Here is a 22,021-nt window from a genome sequence, read left to right on the forward strand (position 1 = left end):
CACATGTGTGTACATATGTATATGTGTGTATATAGTGTGTCTGTATATATGTATATGTGTACATAGCATGTGTGTGTATATATGTTTCTTAAGAACTTTTGCTTCTCAGAGAAAGTTCAGCATTAAAATTTTACAACATAAAAATTTCTATGCAAGGTATTAGGTAATTTGCTGTATATCGAGACTGTTATTACTTTTTAGATAATTTTGGGGGGGTCTTACAAAATTAATTTTTAATGAAAACTTTTCCAGTTACAAGATCCCATGATTCTTTGTTTATAAATTTGGGTTTTCCAGCCCTTCTTTGGTATTCATTTTTAAATTAAGTGTAGAAGAGATTTGCCACACGGAAAGAAATACAACCATGGGGGGCGAGGCCAGACCTAGAAGGAAACAAATCCAAATATAACCCTGGAACGTGTCACGACAGTGACTTTGTTTTTGAAAATTTTATGTGAAATTTTCATGTGCATTCCGTTTTTATAATGGTGATAATAAAACCACAAACAGAAAAAAAGTCTAGCTAGCTAATCTTCCTGTATACTTTTTCTCGTATCCCCTAGGAGAATATGTGTGTGTTGCATCTCTGGGCTATTTCACAGGATGGGGACAAACCTGTTTAAAACTTTAGTGGAGCAAGGAGAGTATTATTAAATATCAGTCTGAAAGTTTTCACTTTTTCTGGAGTTGTCCTAGAACTCTAGAGCTAGAACGAACTTTGTTCGGCCTGGATCCGCACTGTCTAGTGTGGCCTACTCGCCACATGTGGTCATTCAGTTTAAATTAACCTCGGAGAAAATGAAAGTTTGCTCTCTTGGTGGCATGAGCACATTTCAGGTGCCCGGGAGCCACACGTGGCTAGTGGTTACCGCTTCAGACAGCGCAGATGAGAACGTCTGTCGATCGTCGTAGAAAGTTCTGTGCCGATCCAGATCCGCTCCATTTTGTATGTATTTGACTTTGATTAAGGACGTGTGTTGAAAGCGTTAATCATTGAGATTACTGACTAAGTTGAATTTTATTTCTTCATTTTCATTTTCCAGTTTTTGGAGCCGTGAGGGATACAGCAGTTCGGTCGATATTGTTTTAACATGCTTCAAATAAATCAGGTGAGTTTGTGCGGAGGCCTGTCACACTTGTACGGTGCTTGGGCCGTAAACCGCGGACCGTTTTCACTCAGCTTTTCTATAACCATAACCTGACTACAGCTCTGGAGAGCGGTTCCATGCTGTCTGTTCACAGCGGGTTGTGCGGGGCGGTTGTTTGAGGGCTGCACCGATAGTCCTGAGTGCCGATGACTTTCAGGAGCATTGAGCGGGCAGAGCAGGTTCATCTGCTCTTTTAATGTCACATCCCCAGGACTCGTTGGTGTGTTCATAGTGCTTACAGTCGTGATCTGTCTTCAGTAGGGGGCAGTTCTGCAGACTGGGAACATGTCTAGTGACAAATCTTGTGAAGTAGTCGTACCAGTGTATTAAAAAAACGTTCCTTTCCTAGGGCACTGGGAAAGTCAAGAAGGAAATGCTCTGCCAAATAAATTAGAGTGTAGAGTACCTGAGACTCGCTGTGAGAGATATTTTTTTTAGGACTTGGCATTTTCTTTAAGACCTTTAGACAGCTAATCTTATCCTTTCTGAACAAATCAGGCATTGTATCATAACTATAATATTAGAAAATACTTTATTTCACATTTGCCAGTCAGGAGAGACATTTAATTTGATTGTGAAATTTGATTGCAGGAAGTAATTAGTTTCGTTGCCTGATTTGAGGAAGTGATACACGTTCCCTCCTGCCCTGCCCCGTCCAGCTTACCTTGCCCAGATAATCTCCACTTCCTGTGTATCACACACCATTTCTCAGCCGATGATCCCCAGCTTATGCCTGTTCTAGACCTCTTTTCTGAGGTCTAGAGTCACGAAACACTTACCAGCCTCGTCTCTTAACTTGGACGTCTTTTTGGCGTCTGCATGGGGCAAGGTCACTGTTTGCGTGGACCTCTCTTCCTCGCCCCTGTGCTTGACTCACTTGACGCCTGGGCCTACTATCTGCTCTCACAGTATCCTGTCTGCCCTTTTGTGACGTCCTGACGTTTGCCAGTATATTCAAACATGTAATTGTTGGTTTAGCATCTGTTTATATGTCGACCGTATGTTTATACACGTCGTTAGCCGAATGCTCCATGGAGGCAGTGAGTGACTTGTTTGCTCTTGCTTGCATCCTGAAGTCCTAGAATAGTTCTTGCTGTGTGTGGCGTTCACATATCAGCCGGATGAGTGGATGAATGGTGCTGGGGTCGTCACTAACGTAAGGAGATCTCTATTCTTTTCAATAAGAAGCACATAATTGGGTTGTCAGTATTGATATTATATGATGCTTTCTTTACACAAATGCGGTTAGTGTAAAATCTCTCCCTCATGCCAAATCCTTTGATTGTTCTCCTGGCATTAGAATATTTTCTTGTGCAACAGATACTGCCGTCATCAGGGACGCTGCTGCTGCTGATACTGGCTTACAGGCATCTCAGAGCAGCGCTGCGCTCAGCGCTTCCTGTCCCCTCCCAGCTGCAGTCTCGTTGGATGCACTGACGGAGCGTTTCGAGACGCAACTTGCTCACTGTGTCGTAGTGTGAAGTTGCTGCTATGTGGCCGCAGGATACCGGCCATTAATTGTATGGGGACAGCTAGAATAATCAGGTTCATATTCTGCCGAAGACAGATGGACGTGATCGTTCATTTCATGCTAGTCACCATCACTGAGGATACGTTTATGCCCTGCATGGCACACGCAGGTCCCTGTGCTCTGGCTAGAAATTGTGCCCAGTGCCCGCCGGCATGTACATGCATGCTTTGCTGGGAACAGATATGGATTCGTGGACTCACTTCAGGAGTCTTTTGTTACCAAGTTTTATCCCCCAACATGTTTAAGTCTGAGCGGAAATGTTACCCTAATTTGGAACGGTGGAAGTTAGAGAGCAAACTTCCTCTCCAGCCACCCCTAAAGTCACATCGAATTCTTCAACTTAATGAGTGATTTTTATGTTTGATGATTTTCGTGGTGACTGCTCTCCCAGTAGAGAGAAGTTTCTTGAGATACACGTGGAAAGGTACGAAAAGGCGATTGAAGCTGACACCGGCTTGAAGCAGTTGAGATTTTTACTACATGTTTTCAGCACTTCAGGATTAGTACTAAACGTTTACTTGGGAGGTCATTTTGTTGTCTTAAAACTGTCCAATGGTTCTAGCAAATTCTTCCATGTTTGTTCCTAGAGCTCATTAAAACCTAGGCCGTCGAATACTAAGTTATTTGCTCTTTTATTTGATATTAATCCTGCCTGACGTTATCAGGGCACGTGGGACCGTTCACGTCCTGCGACGATGGTGGCACTTCTGCCTCCAAATCGTGCTCCTCGATTTTACCTTTGCCTTTTAAGACCGTGTTTTATCCATGTGCAATTTGTGTAGAAAAATTGGATGGTGCAAATAAGTAAAGATAAAAAACCCACAAATAACTCCATTGTTCTTTTACAGAGATTATCACTGCTAACATTTTGAGGTGTATACTTCTAGATTTTTTTCTATGCAGGTATGTTTTTCTGTGTGAATATATGTTATTTTAAAAAACTGAGATTATACAACACTTAATATTCTGAAGTGGCCTAATAATAATCCGTGGTTCGGAAGTACTAAAATCTATTTACTCAAACCCTTATTGTTGGACAGATTCTATATTTAGTGCCATAGCAAGTTTTTTTTTTTTTTTTAACATACATCTGTATTCCTTTCTCCATTATTTTCTGATAATAAATGATTAGAAATAGACATGCTAGTCAAAGGGATATGTAGACTGTAAAGACATTTGATGCATAAATACCAAAAATACAAAATTATATCTATAAGATGCCCGTTTCCTTATGTCCTTGAAGATTTTTCAGTCTTGGCCAATCTGTCTGACAAAAGGTGTTATTTTAATTTGCATTCCTATGATTTGCTTATATTTGTTCTTCTGTGTTTTGTCTTTTGCTTATCTCTGTCTGCTGGTACATTTTCCTTCTTATTCGTAAATAAGATTCTTTAGATTATATCCCCTTGAGAATTTCTGAGCTAGCATTTACAATCGTTGCTTTATATTTTTTCATTCATTATTCAACAACTAACTAATGGGAACTTATGCAGGAGTTTGCTATAGTTTGGACCTTTCTCCCTAATGATTAATTATCAGCCCCTACGGAGAGGAAACCCGTTTCAACATTAAGTTGTAGCAAATGTGAATTAAGAAGGTGCACGTGCCGTGAAGTGATACTTTAAAGTGAGAGGCTGACGCGGGAGAGTTTTGGGGGTTCGCCGGTGAGGCCGACTTGCCGGGGTGGTGCGCCTGGGGCTTGGGGAGGCAGCCGCAGTGGGCAGAGGCCCCGGCCGGGATCGGAAGAGGTCTGAGTGGTCCCTCGGGAGAGGTTTGGGGGTAGATGCCGGGAGCAAGGAAGCGCGAAGGCCTGACCCCTGTGAGCGAAACAGGAGGGCGGGAGAGCCCTCTGGGGGCCCGGCGGAGCCAGGAGTTACACCGGGAGGATAAGGCCGCCCCAAGATGCACCGTGAGGTGAGTCCGGGGAGCGACCCTCAGGGGACGGGCCGAGGGGGTAGGGGCTGGTGGTCCCCTGCCTCGCGGGCTGGCGCTGAGGAGTCACAGAGAGCAAAGGCACAGCGCTGCCGGCCCGGTCCTCTCGCTGCTGCTCCTGGTGTTGGCGCCTGGCCCGGGGGTTGCTGGGAAAGGAGCCCGGGCTGGTCACCAGGTGAGCGGCCGCGCGGGGATGGAGCCCCTGGCCGGGTCTCGAGCCCGGGTTAGCCGCAGGTGTTCTCCTCTTCCTGGCCGCGGGCACCAGGCACTCCGTTCTTCTCTCTTAAAAGCCGCTGCTCCTCACTCTTATTATTTTTCTCCCCAGTCTGGTTGTGGAAAAAGGTCCGCCCATCTCTCTTGAAGCCATAGGTAGGAGGCAGCCTGCAGTTAGAGGACCAAACAAACAGTCGCGGCAGGGCGGTGACCGAGTGTAAGAAGGGCTTTGGTCTCCGCCGTGCCGGCGGAACGGGGCGCGTCCTCCGCGCGGCCAGCTTCCCGCGTGGTCCCCGGCGATGGCCGCGTCCTGGCGTCCTCTCGGACGATGTGTGGCCAGCGGCACATGGCAGAAGTGACGGGCCCTGTCCAGGGGTGGCTCGTGAACGACATCGTGGCTTCCGCCGCCTCCTTGGCCTCCCCGGCGGCCCCCTCCCCCGCCGGCTCGCTCTGAGGGTGGGGGCCGCCGTGTGAGCCGCCCTCTGGCGAGGGAGGAAACCGAGGCCTCTGGACAGCAGTGCGGCTGAGCCCCCCCAGGAGCAGGCCTTCCAGCCCTGGTCCACCGGCCCAGAGGCGCGGGCCAGTGACCCCTCGGTGCAGCCTCACGAGAGACCCTGAGCCAGAGCCACTGTTTATTTTCTCGTCCTGCACTGGCCAGGACCTTCAGGACCCTTTCGAGTCGGGCTGGTGAAAGCAGACGTCTCCGTCCATCCTGTGCCCGGTTTTAGTGTTCCGTCTTTCCCCAGTGAGGAGGATGTCAGGGAACGAGGTGGTCGCCTGTATCACACTGGGGAACCTCACTGCTCTCCCTAGCGGGTGGACGGTTTTTTTTTTTTTTCCTAACCAGGAATGGTCGCTAGCTTAGCCAAACGATTTTTCTACATCTACGGAGATGCTCATGTGATTTTTACTTTTTATCTTAATATGATGAATTATATCGATTGATTTTTTTTTAAATGTTAAACTAACCTTGCATTCCTGGGATAAAGCCCACATGGTCATAACATATTATCCTTTTCACATATCATTGAATTTAATTTGCCCTTTGAAATTGAAATTTTGTTTAGATTTTTTTGCATCTGCCTTCATGGGCAGTAGTATTCTATTGCAGCTTGCCATCGTATATATCTTACGTGAGTCTTCCTGTAATACGAATACCTAGGCGTAGAATTGTCGTTTTAAAGATAGATGTAGTTGAAACTCTAATTGGTATTACCAGATTGCCCACCAAGAGTTTATATCCAGAGTTACGTTTGCATCAGGAGAGCTTGTACCCATTTCCCCACATCCTTGCTAATACTCGTATGATAATTTTTCCGTCTTTGTCAGTAAATTATATCTTACTACAATTTAGAATTTAATTTTTTAAAAGTTTTTTTGAACAGATGTGTTTACTCAAGTTATATTGTGACTTGATTGTACATACATTTGCCCTTTTTTCTTTCGGATTAAAAAATTGATTGATATCATCTTATTTTATAGATGTTAACAGTTTTTCTTTCCATGTTTCAAGTATTCCTCCTCCAGCTCGCACACTTTTTTAGTGTTATTTGTGATGTGTTTTGCTCTACAGAAGTTTTACATTTTTGTGTTGTTACATCTGTCAGTTTATCCCATTATGGCTTTTCGGTTTCTGTCATCTAGAAAAGCCTTCTATGTTACAGGATTATGGCAAATATTTAGCCAGGTTTTCTTGTGCTTTTGTCATGTTTTTATATTTTGCATTTTAATACTTCTGGAATTTATTTTTGTGTTTACGTGAGATAAAATCTTAAAATTTTTTCCCTAATCGATGGGCAATTATAATAGAGCGGTTAGATGCTCAGTTAGTGATTTTGCATGGACAGCTTTAGGTTATAGACTAGTTCGAAGTGGCGTGGTTGTCTTCATTATAGATGTGGACAGGGAGTCACATCCTCCCAAGAGCCCGTGGAAGGTGAACGCCTTTGCTCTTCGGACTGTTTTTTTTCTTTTTATTTTCCTTGGGAGTTAGGGCGAGTCCCTTCCAGGGGGAGGGGAAGCCAGCGGAGAGACGTGGGGGTTGTGTCCCGCTCGTTTCCGGTACCAGGGTCGGCAGTGGATTTTTCTGTGGAGGGACTTGCTTTGCCAGGTGAGGCTGACGGCGACTTCTCTGGCAACAGCTCTGGCTGCAATTTAACCGCTTTAAAAATGTTGCTATTCTTGGTTCTGGCTTAGGAAGCGTTTGGTGTTTCGGTGGATTTCGGTCACAGTCTTTCCCGCCATGCGCTTTTCCTCCGCGTCCCGTAGTCTGCCAGCGAGCTCGCATTTGCCGCGCGTGCTGTGTTTCATTTGCTTCCCCCGCGTGTGTGCCCTGGACAGGACGCGACTGCCACTCCCTTGCTCCCGTGGTGATTCCTACTTCCCTTAACTGATCCAATGACCGCCTCTTGTAACCCGCCTTTTTAATCTCCCTTCACCTCAAGTGTCCCTGTGACAGCCTTGTTGTGGCACTTACCATATTGTCATTTATGTGTTTGTTTACTGTTCATGTTTTTTTTCCTGTACCACAAGCTCCTTTTGGGACAGGGAGTTTGCCTGTTGATTGAAAACTGGGAGCTACGGTTTGAAGATTCAAGTTCCAGAGCATGCAGGACCTTTTATAAAGATCCAAGAATAGCGTGTGTCTCAAAAAACAGAGCCTATCTGTTTTGTTGAGCGAGCAGATACTGCTATTATAAATGGCTATTTTACTAGTGTTAACAAAGTTACAGAGTTACATGTAAACACATTTCATACCAACAAAGGTAGACTGTGAGAAATCTTAGCTGTAATTTATATCACAGGTGAGAATTTTTCAGTGGAAACAAACTTACGATGTTATAATGTCAGTAGAAAAAATAAATGTTTTATACAGAATATTAAAGAAGTATATTTATGTGAAAGAGATGAACTTATTTTAACAGAACATTTTAACCTAGAATATTTTTACTTAGAAAACCAAGGAAAAAAAATTCGATAAAACCATATCACTGTTTTCATATTTGATGATAGTGTTGTTTAAAATCATCATAATAATACATTCTTGTCATTGTTAACAGTATCTTGCATCATTTCATTCAACCCATACCATCATTCTGTAATATAAAAACAATTATTATTTCTATTTTACGATCCAGGAAAGCAAGCTTTGAGTACTTTCTCAAGATCACATAGCTGTCAGCAAATGGCAGAGGTACTCAGAACAAGCTCTTAATCATTGGATGGCATTTGCTCTCTCAAAAACAGTCTTAGATTGTGAAATCTCTTATCATTAATTTCATTTACGTCTAAGTAGGCGTCTACCACTCCAGCCACCATATTAGCTTCAAGGCTATTTCAAAATATCTTCATTGAGGACATTCTTAGGTCTCTTGAAAATATATGCAACAGTGTGTATATGTCTCATTTTTTATACTGCAGACTTTTCTAAAAAGTTAATTAAGTTTATAGACCTCAATTTTTATAGACTGGTTTGTTTTATAGTTTTGTAGATGCTTTATCAAAATTTGGTTTAATTTTTAAATTATTGCCCTATCACCGAGCTCTGTCAAGCAGTTAATACTAGTGGGATTTCTAATTAGAGGAACAGCTATTTAAAAGTTTAATCATATTGTAAAAGTTTCAACTAGGACCAATTATTTTTAAATTTACCGACTTTAAACATTTGCATTTTAGCTTTAACGTTTTATCGAAGTGAGCTCTCGCATGTGTTTTTCACACCTTTCACACCAAAACTTCAAGTCACACGTTAAAATATTTTATTGGATTCATGTTATTTTTATGAAGCAGAAAGTCAAAAGTAATGGAATATAAGTTTAACACCATGTTATTCGTCAGCACTTTCTTTTGGTATGTTTAAAGCCCAAGCTATTAAAAGTTCTTGCACTATAAAATTGTCACCTTATGTTTGTTTGCATGTGCCTGGTTCATCTTGCATCCTAACAGATGAGCACGCAGCTTTGCTGAGTTATGACAATTACGTAGTAACACTACCAACGCTCTTTCAGCATTATGCAGAATCAGCTGCTTTTTACCAGACTTTAACATTTTCTCATTTTTAACAAATCGTCATTCTTTTTTGGCTTTTTGATACTCAGGTAACTGTGTTATCTGTTGTACTTGAGTATTTAATGGCATGGACCAACATTGATTATATCTGTAGGTCATCTTGTATTTTATATAAAGTGACTGACTTTCTGTTAACAATTTGCAAAATGTTTATTTGAATGATACACCGTGGAATTAGGTACAACGCAAGTTTCCTCAAAATTCTTGGTTTGCTCTTATCTTTTTTTATTCTGTTGCAAAAAGTAACGATTACTGGTTTTTGTCTGTTTGTTCGTTCGTTTGTCTTTTGGTCCGCAGGCCGCTTAGAATGGCTTAACTGTAGAACCAGCTGTCATCTGTGTTGATCCTACAGTTGGTCACTTAGATGCTCTTTTCTCTTGCTTGTGCCCCATTAGGTATTTATGTAATAGTTTTCTTATAATTTCTTAACCATATTGATCATGATCAAGTCACTGTACCAAATTATCGGCCCTGTAAAGGGTAGTAAAGCATTAGAAGTAGTATTTTCTACATTAATCTTTGCCATAGAATGTTCGTAGATGAAATACCTAAAGCCAGCTGTTTCCATTCATTTAATGTATTCTTTGTACATTGTGACTGTGGTTTAACTGAGGAGGAAGGAATCTACTTGCATGTATTAACACTGATTAATGGGAGATGAAAGAGAAACTAAAAGCAATTAAATGTATCTATAAATGAGATAAAGGAAAGACAAAGGATAAAATAATATAGTATTAGGAAAATGTTCGGAAGCCGTAATAATAATTGCAGTAGAATTTAGAATATCAGACGTTTAAAAATCTTAACTTTGTAACGACCTGTGAGTTAAGTAGGGTAGCTTTATTTTCCTTATTTTACAGATAGAGACTAGAAGGCTTAGTAAACTTAAGTAAAAATCATAAAGACCTTGCAGGTTTGGGAAGAATTTCTTAAACAAGGCGAAAGCAGCACAGACCATAAAGGAAACGATTGGTGAGTACAGCACATAAAATAATCAATAGAAAAAAGGGCAGAAGCCATTCCCAGAAGAGACCCACGTGATCAATACTACACGAGAAGGTGATCGGCCTCATTAGTAATCTGGGAAAATTAAATAATGATGGAGAAATCAAAATTAAGTCGGTAGCGGGGACATCGGAGAACAATAGTGGGTTGCAGTCTGTCGGACGCCAGGTCGTCGGCCAGGTAAACACCCGGCCACACTGCGCGTGTTCCAGGAAGGGGGAAGGCGGCGTCAGTCCCGATGCCGCCCGGCCCCGCGGGGCCGCTTGGGAGAGTGACGAACTGGGAGCAACTTCAGTGTCTGTGAGCGGGGGAGGCGAGTGCGGAAAGGACCCGATGCTGTGGTGGAGATTCTACAGCAGCTAAAACGGGCACGCCGCATGTGTATGCGTTACGGTCTCAAACCCGCGATGGGAGGAGAGAACGTTGTGGAAATGACCTGTCGATTATATTCCTACCTATGCGACTGCAAACCCACGCATATCAAGACTATGTGTGTCTTCATGGATATACATGCATGCACATGAGTGCATTTTAAAATATCCCGGAGGTGTATATTCTAAATTCATATAGTGGTGGTTTCTGGGCACATGAATGTATTTAAAAATATCCCAGAGGTGTTTCTGGAATAGATAAAGGGAACTTAACTGGAAGGCAATATATATATATATATATTTTTTTTTTATAAAGTAAGACAGAGGAAAAATGGAAACTGTTAATTTCAGTTCTAGATGCTAAGGACATGGGTATTTGTTAAATTGTTACTTCTACGTCTTTCAAAATTTGTTTAAAAAAACCAAAAAGAGGTTATTGCAAAATAGTAGTTACAAGAGTTACTACTTAAACTTAAGACTTGATTCCCAAATTTAGACGTTTTTCATTTAATATGCCGCCTCAAAATGAGAAGGAAAAGTAAGATCAAATGAAAGGGTAGACAAAATGAGTTTTATAGTATTAAGATTTAGGAGGATTATGTGTCTATGCTACAGCTTTTTGAGAGAGAAGGAAAGTTACAAGATAAGTTAAAAATTATAATCTTATGTTATTTAAAAATCTTAAGCATGCTTTTAACCGTTTGTATGTATAGAGAGCACCTTAAGTACTTACGAAAAAAATTACCTTAATTTATGTGTAAAATGTGATACAAATTTCTGTTGCATGTAATGGAAGACATTAGATGATTTGAATTTTTATATAAAATTCATGAAAATAATTTAATCCAAATAGACAATCTGACTTGAATCTAAAAATCGTCAAAATTAGCTTTTCTTCCATTTTTTTAAAGTCAAGAATGACAAAAACTTTACAGCCTTTTTATTTACAGCTTCTCTCCAAGATAAAATGGCAAAGTCCAGAGAGAAAACTCCAATGTGTCTGGTAAATGAGTTAGCCCGTTTCAGTAGAGTCCAACCCCAGTATAAACTTCTGAAAGAAAGAGGGCCTGCTCACTCCAAGGTAAGGTTATCAAGAGAGGTGGTGAGACATGCTTATCAAAATCTTTCAGATTTAATGTGGCAGGTGTTAATTGTGCTCCGGTTGGGGGGTGGGAGCAGCCGATGGCCTGAAAGTTCTGTATATAAAATATAAAAAAATATTTTAAAGTCCATAACTAGACAATTTGTGTAGCTCATTATGGTTTACAAAGCTCTTTCGGATACAATGCCTCATGAAAACCTTTCACGAAACCGCGAGGTACGGATTTTCATATCCATTTTGTAAAATAAGGGTGTCAGGCACAGGAAAGTTAAGTGACGTGCGAATCATTCGCGAGTGCCCGTGCCCGCTCTTGGATATGTGTGTGCTCCAGCTCTCAGGTGCCGTGTGCTTCACAACAAAAACGGAGACAGAGCAAGAGCATCGCTCACCTACAAAGACGACGTCTCTGTTTCTGAATTCTAAGATCGTCCATAAAAGTCGCAGAGCTCTTACTGTCCGTGTATTCTCATGGGATGTCCTTTTCACTGAAAAAGCAGTTTGTATTTACATATGGCCTCATATGCACATGTTCACATGTACGCATGTTACAGAGAAATCGGCAGCTAGTGCATTTACGTCTGGGCTCTGGTCCCCGGTTTTTAAAAACTCTCAGTTGTGCACAGATTTCTTTGGCACATTTTTAACTTGGGTATTAGAGATTATGATAATGATCGCCAGTTTTTATATATAATATAGAAGCAGTTGATTCTCTAAAAATTGTGTAATCTTCATAGAACAACTAGCTAGTGGATTATTTGTTTTGTACCATCTTCTTCAAGGAAGGAAAATAAGATGAAGTTGAAATTTGTTAATTTTGTTTCCTGTTAGAGGCTTCGATGAAGGATTTCTGGGTGACAGCTTAATTCGTACATAGACGGTTACGGCCTCGGTCTACCTGTCTCGTCATGTCTCCTGACTCATACTTACTAATTCATACCCATTTCGTTCCCATTCTCTTTCTGCCCTTCATCGTGCCGAACTCTTGGCATTTCTTAGCATGTTTCGTGTTTCGTTTTTAAACCAGTCTGCCTTTGCCTGTGTTGTGGTGTCTCTCTGTCCTGAGGGTCCTTTTGCTCGTCCTCATGTCTGAATGCTCAGCTCACATGACACGTCTTCCAGACCTCTGCGACACCCCCCCCGCAGGGCCGCAGCGGGACCCTACGGCCTTCTCAGTCGTGGCCGTCACCGTGCCGTCGCACAGGGATGTTGGCTGGGCATCGCCGTGTGCTAGCCTGAGCTCGCTTAGCGGGAACAAATATTTCCTTTTCTGCATCTGAGATTTCCCCTCGTGCGTGGCTTTTACGTCCCGTTGCCTGTCCGATCCAGGTATTCTTCCTGGAGATCACCTTCCCCGCCACCATGGTGAGTTTCATGGTAATAGACTGGCCACCTGGTCCCTCGCGGTGGTCCTTAACCTCCGGGCCGTCTAAGCCGATGGCTGCTCCAGCGTGCTTCCCTTTGAGCTTCTTGAGTCATCTGGTCTTCCACCCTCCTCCGTTCCCTCGTTCCTGTGTCACAGTCCTGACCTTGTCATTACCAATGGCTGCCAGACCCTCCGTGGTTTTAACGTCCAGCGTTCATCTCTGACGCCCCCTAACTTTGTAGTTTGTTCCTTCTGGGAGTTTGACTTCAGTATTCCTTCCACGCCTCCGATCCATTGATTCTTCCACCTTTTGACGAGTCCTCACGTCCCTCGGTACTCAGATGTTCCGTTCCGGGTCCAGCTGAGAGCCCAGATGCCCTGCGAGTCTCCTCAGCTCTCTTCCCCTCCCAGGAGTACTTGTTTGGCAGGTTCCCGACCTAAATCTGAGTCCCGCCTTCCCTTCTGAGCCGGGGATGGAGGGCCTCAGAGGCCACCCTGCTGTCCCGTGCTGGCTCCCAGCCCGCTCACCCCGCAGGGCCATTGGTCCGGCTTCCCTGCCCGCCCTCGCTCTCCCGTATCGTATCGTCAGGTCTCTCTGCTGCTGGGCCAGGTTTGCGTTGCTCCCCGCGTCCTCCGGGAAGCAGTGACCTGTCTACGTTTACACGCTTTCCTCTTTCCTCCAGTGAGTCCTACAGGATCTGAACAACTATGGGCAGTTTTTGATGAGTGACTATCAAATAGAAAGGAATTATTTTAATGTTTGCCTCGCCCCTTTATTTTTCTGCTCCTTTTTAATGGAACTCAAGTCCTTTATTGTACTTCACAGTAATGTGAGTTATTGTGACATTGCTGTAACTCCTAGGTACTTAAATACAGTTCTTTATTTTTCTGTGGATTGTTGTTTTGATTTTCTCAAATCTCAAAAGAGAAGACTGTTATAACGTAGAGGATAAGGAAGAAAGCCTTGAATAACACAGAATGGCATTTTCTTTTTTTCCCCTTTATTTCCCTGTTTTGGTAAGTTGCCAGCGCACGTGACTAAGTGTGACAGGAGCCCTGGCAGCCTGCGCGTTGACTTCGGAGTGGATCCCCCCGAGCGGGGCAGTGCCACCTGCGGCCTGGGAGCCCAGCATTTTTTTTTTCCCCATCCTTGCTCGATTTGCCAGGCTCCGTCTTTGCTCTACATTATCCAACGTGTGTGGCCTTGAGCGGCTCATGTGGAGTCTCAAGTTTTCTCATCTGTAACGGGAGCGATACAACACCTTCTCTAGCGTGGTGTAAGGGAATGACGATGTGCAAATTCTTAGCGCTTACGTCGGTGGTGGAGGTGCCCAGAGAATTTGATCGCTGATCGCTGGTAGTGTATAGGGCTTTACGAAATCCTTGGTCCAGTGTCCCCTGAGCGTTGGCTGTGTGACGGGCACTGCTCTGGCACTACTCTGCCATCTTCTGCGACGTCACTCCGTGTATCCTGGATAAAAGTTCTGCATTGGGTATATACTTGGCAAGTGTTTCCTCCTAGTCTGTGGCTTGTCTTTTTTGTGACAGTTCCTTTGAAGAGCACTAGCTGTTCATTTTAATGCATTTTGTTGTATCCATTTGTTCTCTTACAGACCGCACTGCCGGTGTCATATCTTAAGAAATCTTTGCCCCGTGAGAGATCCTCAGCTTTTCTTCTGTGCTACCTTCTAGATATTTTATGGCTTTAGGTTTTACGCAGGTCTTCCATTTAGGTCTAATTGCCATTTTGAGTTAATTTTTGTACGTGACGTGAGATATGGAATGAGGTTTATCTTTTTCTGCACATGGATACCTCTTTGTTGAAGAGGTTATTCTTTCTCTACTGCATTGCCTTGCCCCTTTATCATGAATCAGCTCTCCCTATATATGTGTTTATTTTGGGACTCCGTTCTGTTGATCTCTTTTCCTGTCTTTATGCAAATGCTATGCTATTTTGATGACTGTAGCTTTATACTTCTTGAAATCTGATAGTATTAGCCCTCTAATTTTGTTCCTTTTCAGAGTTGTTCTGGCTAGTCTACATCCTTTGCATTTTTATAGGAATTTTAAAGTCAGCTTGCCCATTCTATAAAACACCCTGCTGGGATTTTGAGTAGAACTGCCATGAATCTATAGCTCAATTTGGGGAAAATTGACATGTTAGGAAAATTGAATCTTCCAACCCATCAACAAAGTATATCTCATTTATTTAGATATTCTTTAATTTCTCTCAAGAATATTTTATAGTTTTCAGTGAACAGGTATTTTACCTCTTTAGGTGTTTCATATTTTTGGTATTTTTAAAATTTCACTTTCTAATTGTTTTTATTAATCATTGCTGGTCTATAAAAATACACCAATTTTTATATATTGATCTAGTATCCTGTAACCTTGCTAAACTCATATATCAGTTCTAGTAGCTTTTTTCTTTTTTAAAGATTTAGTTGGGTGTCGCACACACCATTTTTGAATAAAGACAATTTTAAATCTTTCTTTGAAATCTGAATGTCTAATTATTTATTTTGCTTGATTGCATTGGCTGGAACATCCCGTGCAATGTTGAAAAAAGTGGCGAGAGCAGATATCTCTGACTTGTTCCTGATCTTTTGAGTGATCATTTTAGTTTTTCTCATTAATTGTGATGTTGGATGTAGGTGTTTTTTTTTTTTTTTTGGTAGATACCTTTTAACAGATAGAGGAAATTCTCTACTTTGTATTTGCTGAGAATTTTTAACCTAAATAGACACTGATTTTTGTCAAGATTCTTCTACATTGATTGAGATGATCATTTGTTTTTTCTGTTTTTACTCTTTTGATACTGTGAATAACATTGATCTCAAATGTAGCAATAACCCTTGCATTCTGGGGTAAAAGACAGTAAAATGTATCATCTCATTTTTGTATTGATGGATTCCATTTGTTGAAATTTTATTAAGGATTTTTATGTTTATCTTTATGGGAGACATTGGTCTGCAGTTTTGTTTTATTTTGGTTTCCTTAGTCGTAGCATACTCTGATTTTGTTATCCAGGCAATGCTGGCTTTAAGAATTAGTTCAGAAGTGTGTTCCTCCTTCAGTTTTTGGAAGTAGTTTTTATAAACTGGCATTATTTCTTCCTTAAATGTTCGGTAGAATTTATCATTGAAACTGGACCTGGAGTTTTCTTTGTGGAAAGAGTTTTAGGTATATCTTCAATTTCTTTTAACATATGTAGGGCTATTTGGGTTATGTATCTCTTCTTGAATGAACTTTATAGTAATTTGTGTCTTTCAAAGAACTTAGGCTGTTGAGTTTATTGCCATAAAGTTGTTCCAAAACATTCCCTTGTTATCTTTTTTTTTAAATTAAAAATTACTGGGGTGATTTTGATCAAAAAAATCAAATAAATTTCAAGTGTACAATTCAAGAGTATGTCATATATTGCATTGTGTGTTCACCTCTCAAAGTTAGATTTTCTTCCGTCACCAAATACTTTACCCCTTTTACCCCCATCTAACTCCCCCCCTCCCCCCTTTCCCTCTGCTCACCGTTAATCTACAGACCATGTCCATGAGCCTCTGTTTGTTTGTCATGTTTTTTGTTGCTTTCAGTTTTATATCCCACATATGAGTGAAATCATACGGTTCTCGACTTTTTCATCTGGCTTATTTTGCTTAGCGTGATTATGTCGAGATCCATTCCCGTTGTTGCGAATGGGGGTATTTCCTCTGTCCCTGTTATCCTCCTGAGAGTCTCCTGCTCCACCGGCTGGGCTAGCCAGGCAGCTGCCCCTCGTCATCTTTCTAATATTTTAAGAATCTGTAGTGACATTACCTCTCTCATTCCCGATGTTGGTTATTTGTATCTTCTCTTTTTTTCACAATTAGTCTGGCTAGAGGTTTACCAATTTTATTTATCTTTGCAAAAAAAAAAAACCCCAAAAACAGCTTTTGGTTTTATTGATTTTTTTTCCTGAATTGTTTTTCTGTTCTGTTAATGTTTACTTTTCTCTTTGTTACTTTCTTTTTTTCTGTTTACTTCAGATTTAATTTTCTCTTTCTTTTTTTCAGTTTCTTAAGGTGTAATCTGACGTTAACTTGAGACCTTAATTCTTTTCTAGTATAGACATTTAGTGCTGGAAATTGGTAAATATTTTAATGAGAAATTGAGAACTAATGTACATTCTGTTCTTTTTGGGTGGAGTGTTCTAAAAATATCAGTCAAGTTATGTTGGTTGAGTGCTGTTCAAATCTATATCCTTTGTGATTGTTTGCTCAGTATTCGTTCTATCAGTTATGAAGAGGGGGTGTTAAATCTCTGACTTTAATTGTAGATTTTCTGTTTCTCTTTGCAGTTCCATTAGTGTTTACTTTAGGATTTTGAAGCTGTGTTATTAGTTGCCTAAACATTTAGTCTTTCTCTGTCTTCTCGAATAATTGGTTAATTGGCCCCTTTGCAAGCCTTACGAAATGACCTTTGTTGTTGTTGATAATAGTCTTCTCTCGGAAATCTACTTTGTCTGATATTAATATAGCCTTTCTGACTTTTCATAGATTTGTGTTAGAATGACATATTTTTTATCCCATTGCTTTTAACCTGTATGTGTTTTTATATTCGAAGTGCGGTACTTACAGGTAGCAGTATTTGGATTTTGCTTCTTTTATCTACTTTGACAGTCTCTGCCTTTCAGATGGGGTTATTTACACCATTATGTTTTAGTTTTCCCAACCATCTTGTGTGTTCTTATTAGCCCCATTTCACTAAAGAAGTAAGAAAACAAAGAATAAATAACTTCCCTAACATTGCACATAGCGAGTGGGGGAGCTACGACTTAAATTCATAAATATGTAGTGTGTCCCAGGCATCCTACTCGAAATTATTAAATTTTTATTGTGGGATTCTTTTTTACCCCTCCAGTTTAATTGAGATATAATTGACATATAACGTTGTATTAGTTTTAGGTGTACGATGTAGTAGAATTCTTGAGAAGGGTTTCAGAGGAGCAGAGGCTTGACTTGGAAGCATCTCTGTTTTGTAGAATATTCTAGGTGATGTCGGTAAGAATAGTCTGAATGGGGAAGTATCATGTTAAGAGATCAATGTCCCTACGGCCATGTCACCCTGAACAAGCCCGATCCCGTCTGATTTCGGAAGCTAAGCAGGATCGGGCCTGGTTAGTACTTGGATGGGAGTCCACTTAGGAAGACCAAGTGCTGTAGCCATAAAAAATAAGGGATTGTAATCTTACAGGGTCCTTGCAATCTGTGAGGTCAGCCAAGGGTTGCCTCGCCTAAAAAGAAAAAAGAGAATGAAGTTAGGACTGTCATTTAGTAGTTTAGGGGAAGAGATATTGATATTCTTCACTAGACATTGGCAGAGTGTAAAGAGAGGAGGCCAGATCTGAAAAACATTTTCGAAGTAGAATCGATAGTTTGACAGTTGTATTCAGGAGACACTGGCAGGAGAAGCAGGGGAGGCTGGGAGGGCCAGTCAGAAGGTGTCTGGCCTGTGAGACTTGGCAGATGGTGACATCTGGAAGATGAGGAGGCAGGGGAGGTTGGAGGCAGGAGGTAAGTGAAGTATTGTGAGTCTGAGTTTACAGGGCCGGAGACTTGGTGGTAGCAATAGAAGTTGCAAGGAACGGTTTTGGGAAGGTATGGATAAACACAGAAGCTGCCCCGGTTTTGAACCCGAATTGATGGAAGAGTAATGAGCAGAACATTCGGGAGCGTGAGCTGATTTGGAGGAAAACAGAGGAGTGACGTTCTTCGTGGCAGGGTTCTTTGTTAAATACTATAGTTTGAAAAAAAGAGCTGGTCATTGAAAAGTTGTTTTGAAATTAGGTAAATGTATTAAAGATATATTTCAGGTATCTATTTTAAACAGGATCAGAATAAAAGAAAAATCACTTTTAATAGCTATCTACATATTTTGATTTTCAAATGATTGTAAATATTTTCCAACTCTATTTTGAAGAGTTGAAAACCTACAGGAAAAATGGAAAGAGACAGTGGATGCTCATCTGTCTTTCAGATTTACTAATGAATTTATTTGCTACATTTACTTTATTTCTTGCTCCTTCTACATAGACATATACTTTTCCTTTGAACAATTTGAAAATAGATTGCAAGTATCATGACATTTCACCCCTCAACTTTTATTCACCTAATAAGACCAATTTTATTTTTCTGAGAAGATATTCTTCTACACAACCACAATACTATTATCATCGCTCAAGAAATTTAATCTTGACCGAGTGTGTTATTTAACAGGTAGTCCATAGTCAGATGCCCCTAGTTCTCTGAATGCTGAATGCCTTTTCTATGTTTTTTTTTCTTCCGAGGACAGACCCATTCAAAATCCGTACACTGTATTTTATCATGTGGGTTCATGTCTCCTTAGCACCCTTAAATCTGTAGCAGCCCCCTGCAGTCTTTTGTTTTGTTTTTTTCCTTTCATGACATTGACCTTTTTTGAAGAGTTTTGTCCAGTCGTTTTATAGAACGTACCATAATCTAGATCTGTCTGATTGTTTCCCTATGATTAGATTCAGGTTAAACATTTTTGGCCATGAATGTTACAACCTCTCACTGGATCACATTAGGTGGTACCTGATGTCGGTTTTTGTGATTATTAATTATGTTAACTTTAATCACTTAGTTATATTTTCTACTCAATCTCCTTCCTGCTAAGAAACATTTATTTCTTTATGATTAATAAGTATTTTGAGGTTAATGCTTTATATTCGTAGAAAATAGTAAGATATACGTGGAGTAAAATAGTGGGTGTGTGTGTAACCTTTGACTTGCTTCTAAATCTTCAAGGTGTTGGCCTCATGTGGAAATATGGGGTGAATGGAAGGTTAGGGTGGGCAGGGGAGAGGGTGGGTGTGAAGGGAGATGAGCAGGTGGAAGTTTTGTGCCATGCCAGAATGGGGCCGTTTGAAGGTTTTTAACCTGATGTTGGTTGAGGTGATGCAACTAGATTTGGGTTTTAGAAAGATAGTTTTAACAGCAGTCGGTTGGGAAATTATTATGTTTAAGGTAACGATGGTGGAAGGCTGACTCCAGTGTAGCGTCGATGGCAGAGAAAAGAGAGATCTGAGAAATGGTTAAGAGATTTTAACGGACAGACTTTGGGGGCCGGTTAAGTGTTGGTAACGGAGGCTTGGGAGTGTCTTGGTGACATAGCAGTTGTAGGATTGCCTGACTCGATCGTGGTAAGTGTGGCGTTCAAGGACTTAGATTTTGTACAGCGTGACAGAGAGCGGGCCTTTTGGAGTCTCTTATAGTTTCTCTTACTCTCTGTGCTGAGTTTACTTTTTCGAGGACTATTCGAATGACATTAACAGTATGATTCTATTTAGGGAAGCATTTTCCTCTTGATTTATTCCACCCAAAATGGACACGTAGAGCTGCCATTAAGCCTTGGCGCACGACAGAATCTAGCACAATCTCTTAAAGTTCTTTTACTCGTAAGAGTTTTGTTGAAATGATCAGTAAAAACATCTTTAAACTCTAAAATTTTGATTCTATGGTGTGTCTGTTTTTCTGTTGGACAGCACATTTTACTTCCTGAAATTTTTTTAATGTTTGTCTCTATGTTTTCTCCAAGATGTTCTCAGTGCAGCTGAGCCTCGGCGAGCAGACATGGGAATCCGAAGGGAGCAGTATAAAGAAGGCTCAGCAAGCCGTCGCCAGTAAAGCTTTGACAGAATCTACGCTCCCCAAGCCGGTTCAGAAGCCGCCCAAAAGTAATGTCAATAACAACCCAGGTATGGTACAGGCTGGTTTCCTTCTGCGTTGTTGTGGTGTTCTGAGTGTACACGCTGGTCTCCACGTTTTCCTCGATAGCAGGCCAGTCGCGTAGTCAGCAGGTTTTAATAGCACGGACAGAAAGATGGCTGAATGAAAACTGAAGGTGAGAAATGAAGGGAATTGTAATTATTTTAAAAATTTGCTGTAGCGGATGCCATAAAGGTGCATTATTGACTGTAAAGGTGGGCGAAAAGAAATTTAGATTAAAAGAACAGAAAACAAGATCGAGTTTTTCTCTAAACGTAAAAATGATCAATTTCTCTTTTTTAAACATATAATATTTGATTTAATAACTGAAATAGTTATTTTTTAATTTAATAAAAAATTATAAAATTAGCCCTAAGCATTTTCTTATTTCGTTTATTGGTGTAGAAATTGTCGATATTCAGTATAGAACAATTAAATAAAGTTTATTAAGAAACCCACATATTAAAAAATCCTGCCTCTTTGTACCATGCCAAGAAAATGAATGTTCTAATTTAAGTGCCTAAGGATAATTTTAAAGAGTTGTTCTGATCGCGTGCGACATCAGCTCTCTGTGTCTCGTGGCCAGGAAGAGGCCGACCTGTGTTGGGTATGATATGTGAGCGGACAACCTCAAGTTAACAAGGTTGCATACGTTTAGTACCAGCCCTTTATTCATCTGCCTGTTTGTTAACTTATTAATTCAAGTGGTTATTGTCTGACTAATATTGCTTAAGGTATTTTTTGTGATGGAGTTAAACAAAAGACATTTCGCCTGCCGACAGTGACTCTGTAACCTGTTCAGTGACAGTTCACGTGCTTGTGCGCGTAAAGTCAGACACGTCCTGCTCATGTGGCAGGTGCTGGGTGGGCATGGACTTGTCTTGCAAGGACAGCGCTTTCTGGACTGTGACTTTCCTGTCCCTAGTCCTGTGCTTCTCTTCAGCCGGTTCCAGTATTTAATTTCTTGAGTACACTTAAACAAGCCCAGCTATTACTACGATAAAGAAAAAAACCTATTCATTTTGAAGTCGCTAAGAGGCTACCTATTTAATTTTTAAAAATCTCGTTAGATTACTGGTTGGTCGTGAGCATGAGACCACTGCTTCTGGTTACTGAGAACTTACTTTGACGTTATCAAAGAGATATGGAACGTAAGATTTTATGGTCGTGTACATCAAAGCATAGCTCAGTGGTGAAGAGTGAGTCCAGCCGCTGGTCTCGTGAGTCATGAGGTGAGGTGTGGGCCTGGAGTGGGGCGGCCCGTGGGGGAGAGGAAGGGTGTTGAGGAGAGGTGTCGGAGCCGGGATCTGGCCAGGGGGCTTGGCGAAGGTCCTTCGTAGGTGGTTAGTCAGGGCAGGTGAGCGAGTGCTGAGCGGTAAGGCTGGCTGGAGGTGGTCCGGCTGGGCCGCGATGGGCTTGGCGGCGGGCGCCGTCCTGGCCAGCGCCGTCACGAGGCGTAGGAGCGAAGCCCGTTTGTGCCGGGCAGCCTGTGGCAAGACTGGCTCCCTTCCGCGTCCTTACACTT

General features: G+C 41.4%; 1 protein-coding gene and 1 pseudogene across 7 annotated transcripts in view; both read left to right on the top strand.

The window, feature by feature from the left end:
- The window catches only part of STAU2 (staufen double-stranded RNA binding protein 2), a 202,732-nt gene that overhangs the window by 5,395 nt on the left and 175,316 nt on the right, over positions 1 to 22,021 (top strand). For 2 of the 7 annotated variants that reach the window (XM_036232786.1, XM_036232791.1), the window contains exons 1-3: positions 1,038 to 1,109; positions 11,219 to 11,349; positions 20,327 to 20,486. In XM_036232786.1, coding sequence (XP_036088679.1) covers positions 11,236 to 11,349; positions 20,327 to 20,486 — 274 coding nt within the window. In that variant the 5' untranslated portion in view covers positions 1,038 to 1,109; positions 11,219 to 11,235. Of the gene's footprint in view, positions 1 to 1,037; positions 1,110 to 3,527; positions 3,583 to 9,752; positions 9,865 to 11,218; positions 11,350 to 20,326; positions 20,487 to 22,021 lie in introns of those variants that run through there. The other 5 variants (XM_016153704.2, XM_036232789.1, XM_036232787.1 and 2 more) reach the window with 4 other exon arrangements.
- LOC118612198 lies at positions 17,816 to 17,934 on the top strand (annotated as a pseudogene).

This window comes from Rousettus aegyptiacus, unplaced genomic scaffold (assembly GCF_014176215.1).
Source record: "Rousettus aegyptiacus isolate mRouAeg1 unplaced genomic scaffold, mRouAeg1.p scaffold_m13_p_15, whole genome shotgun sequence".
Classification (NCBI taxonomy): Eukaryota; Metazoa; Chordata; class Mammalia; order Chiroptera; family Pteropodidae; genus Rousettus; species Rousettus aegyptiacus.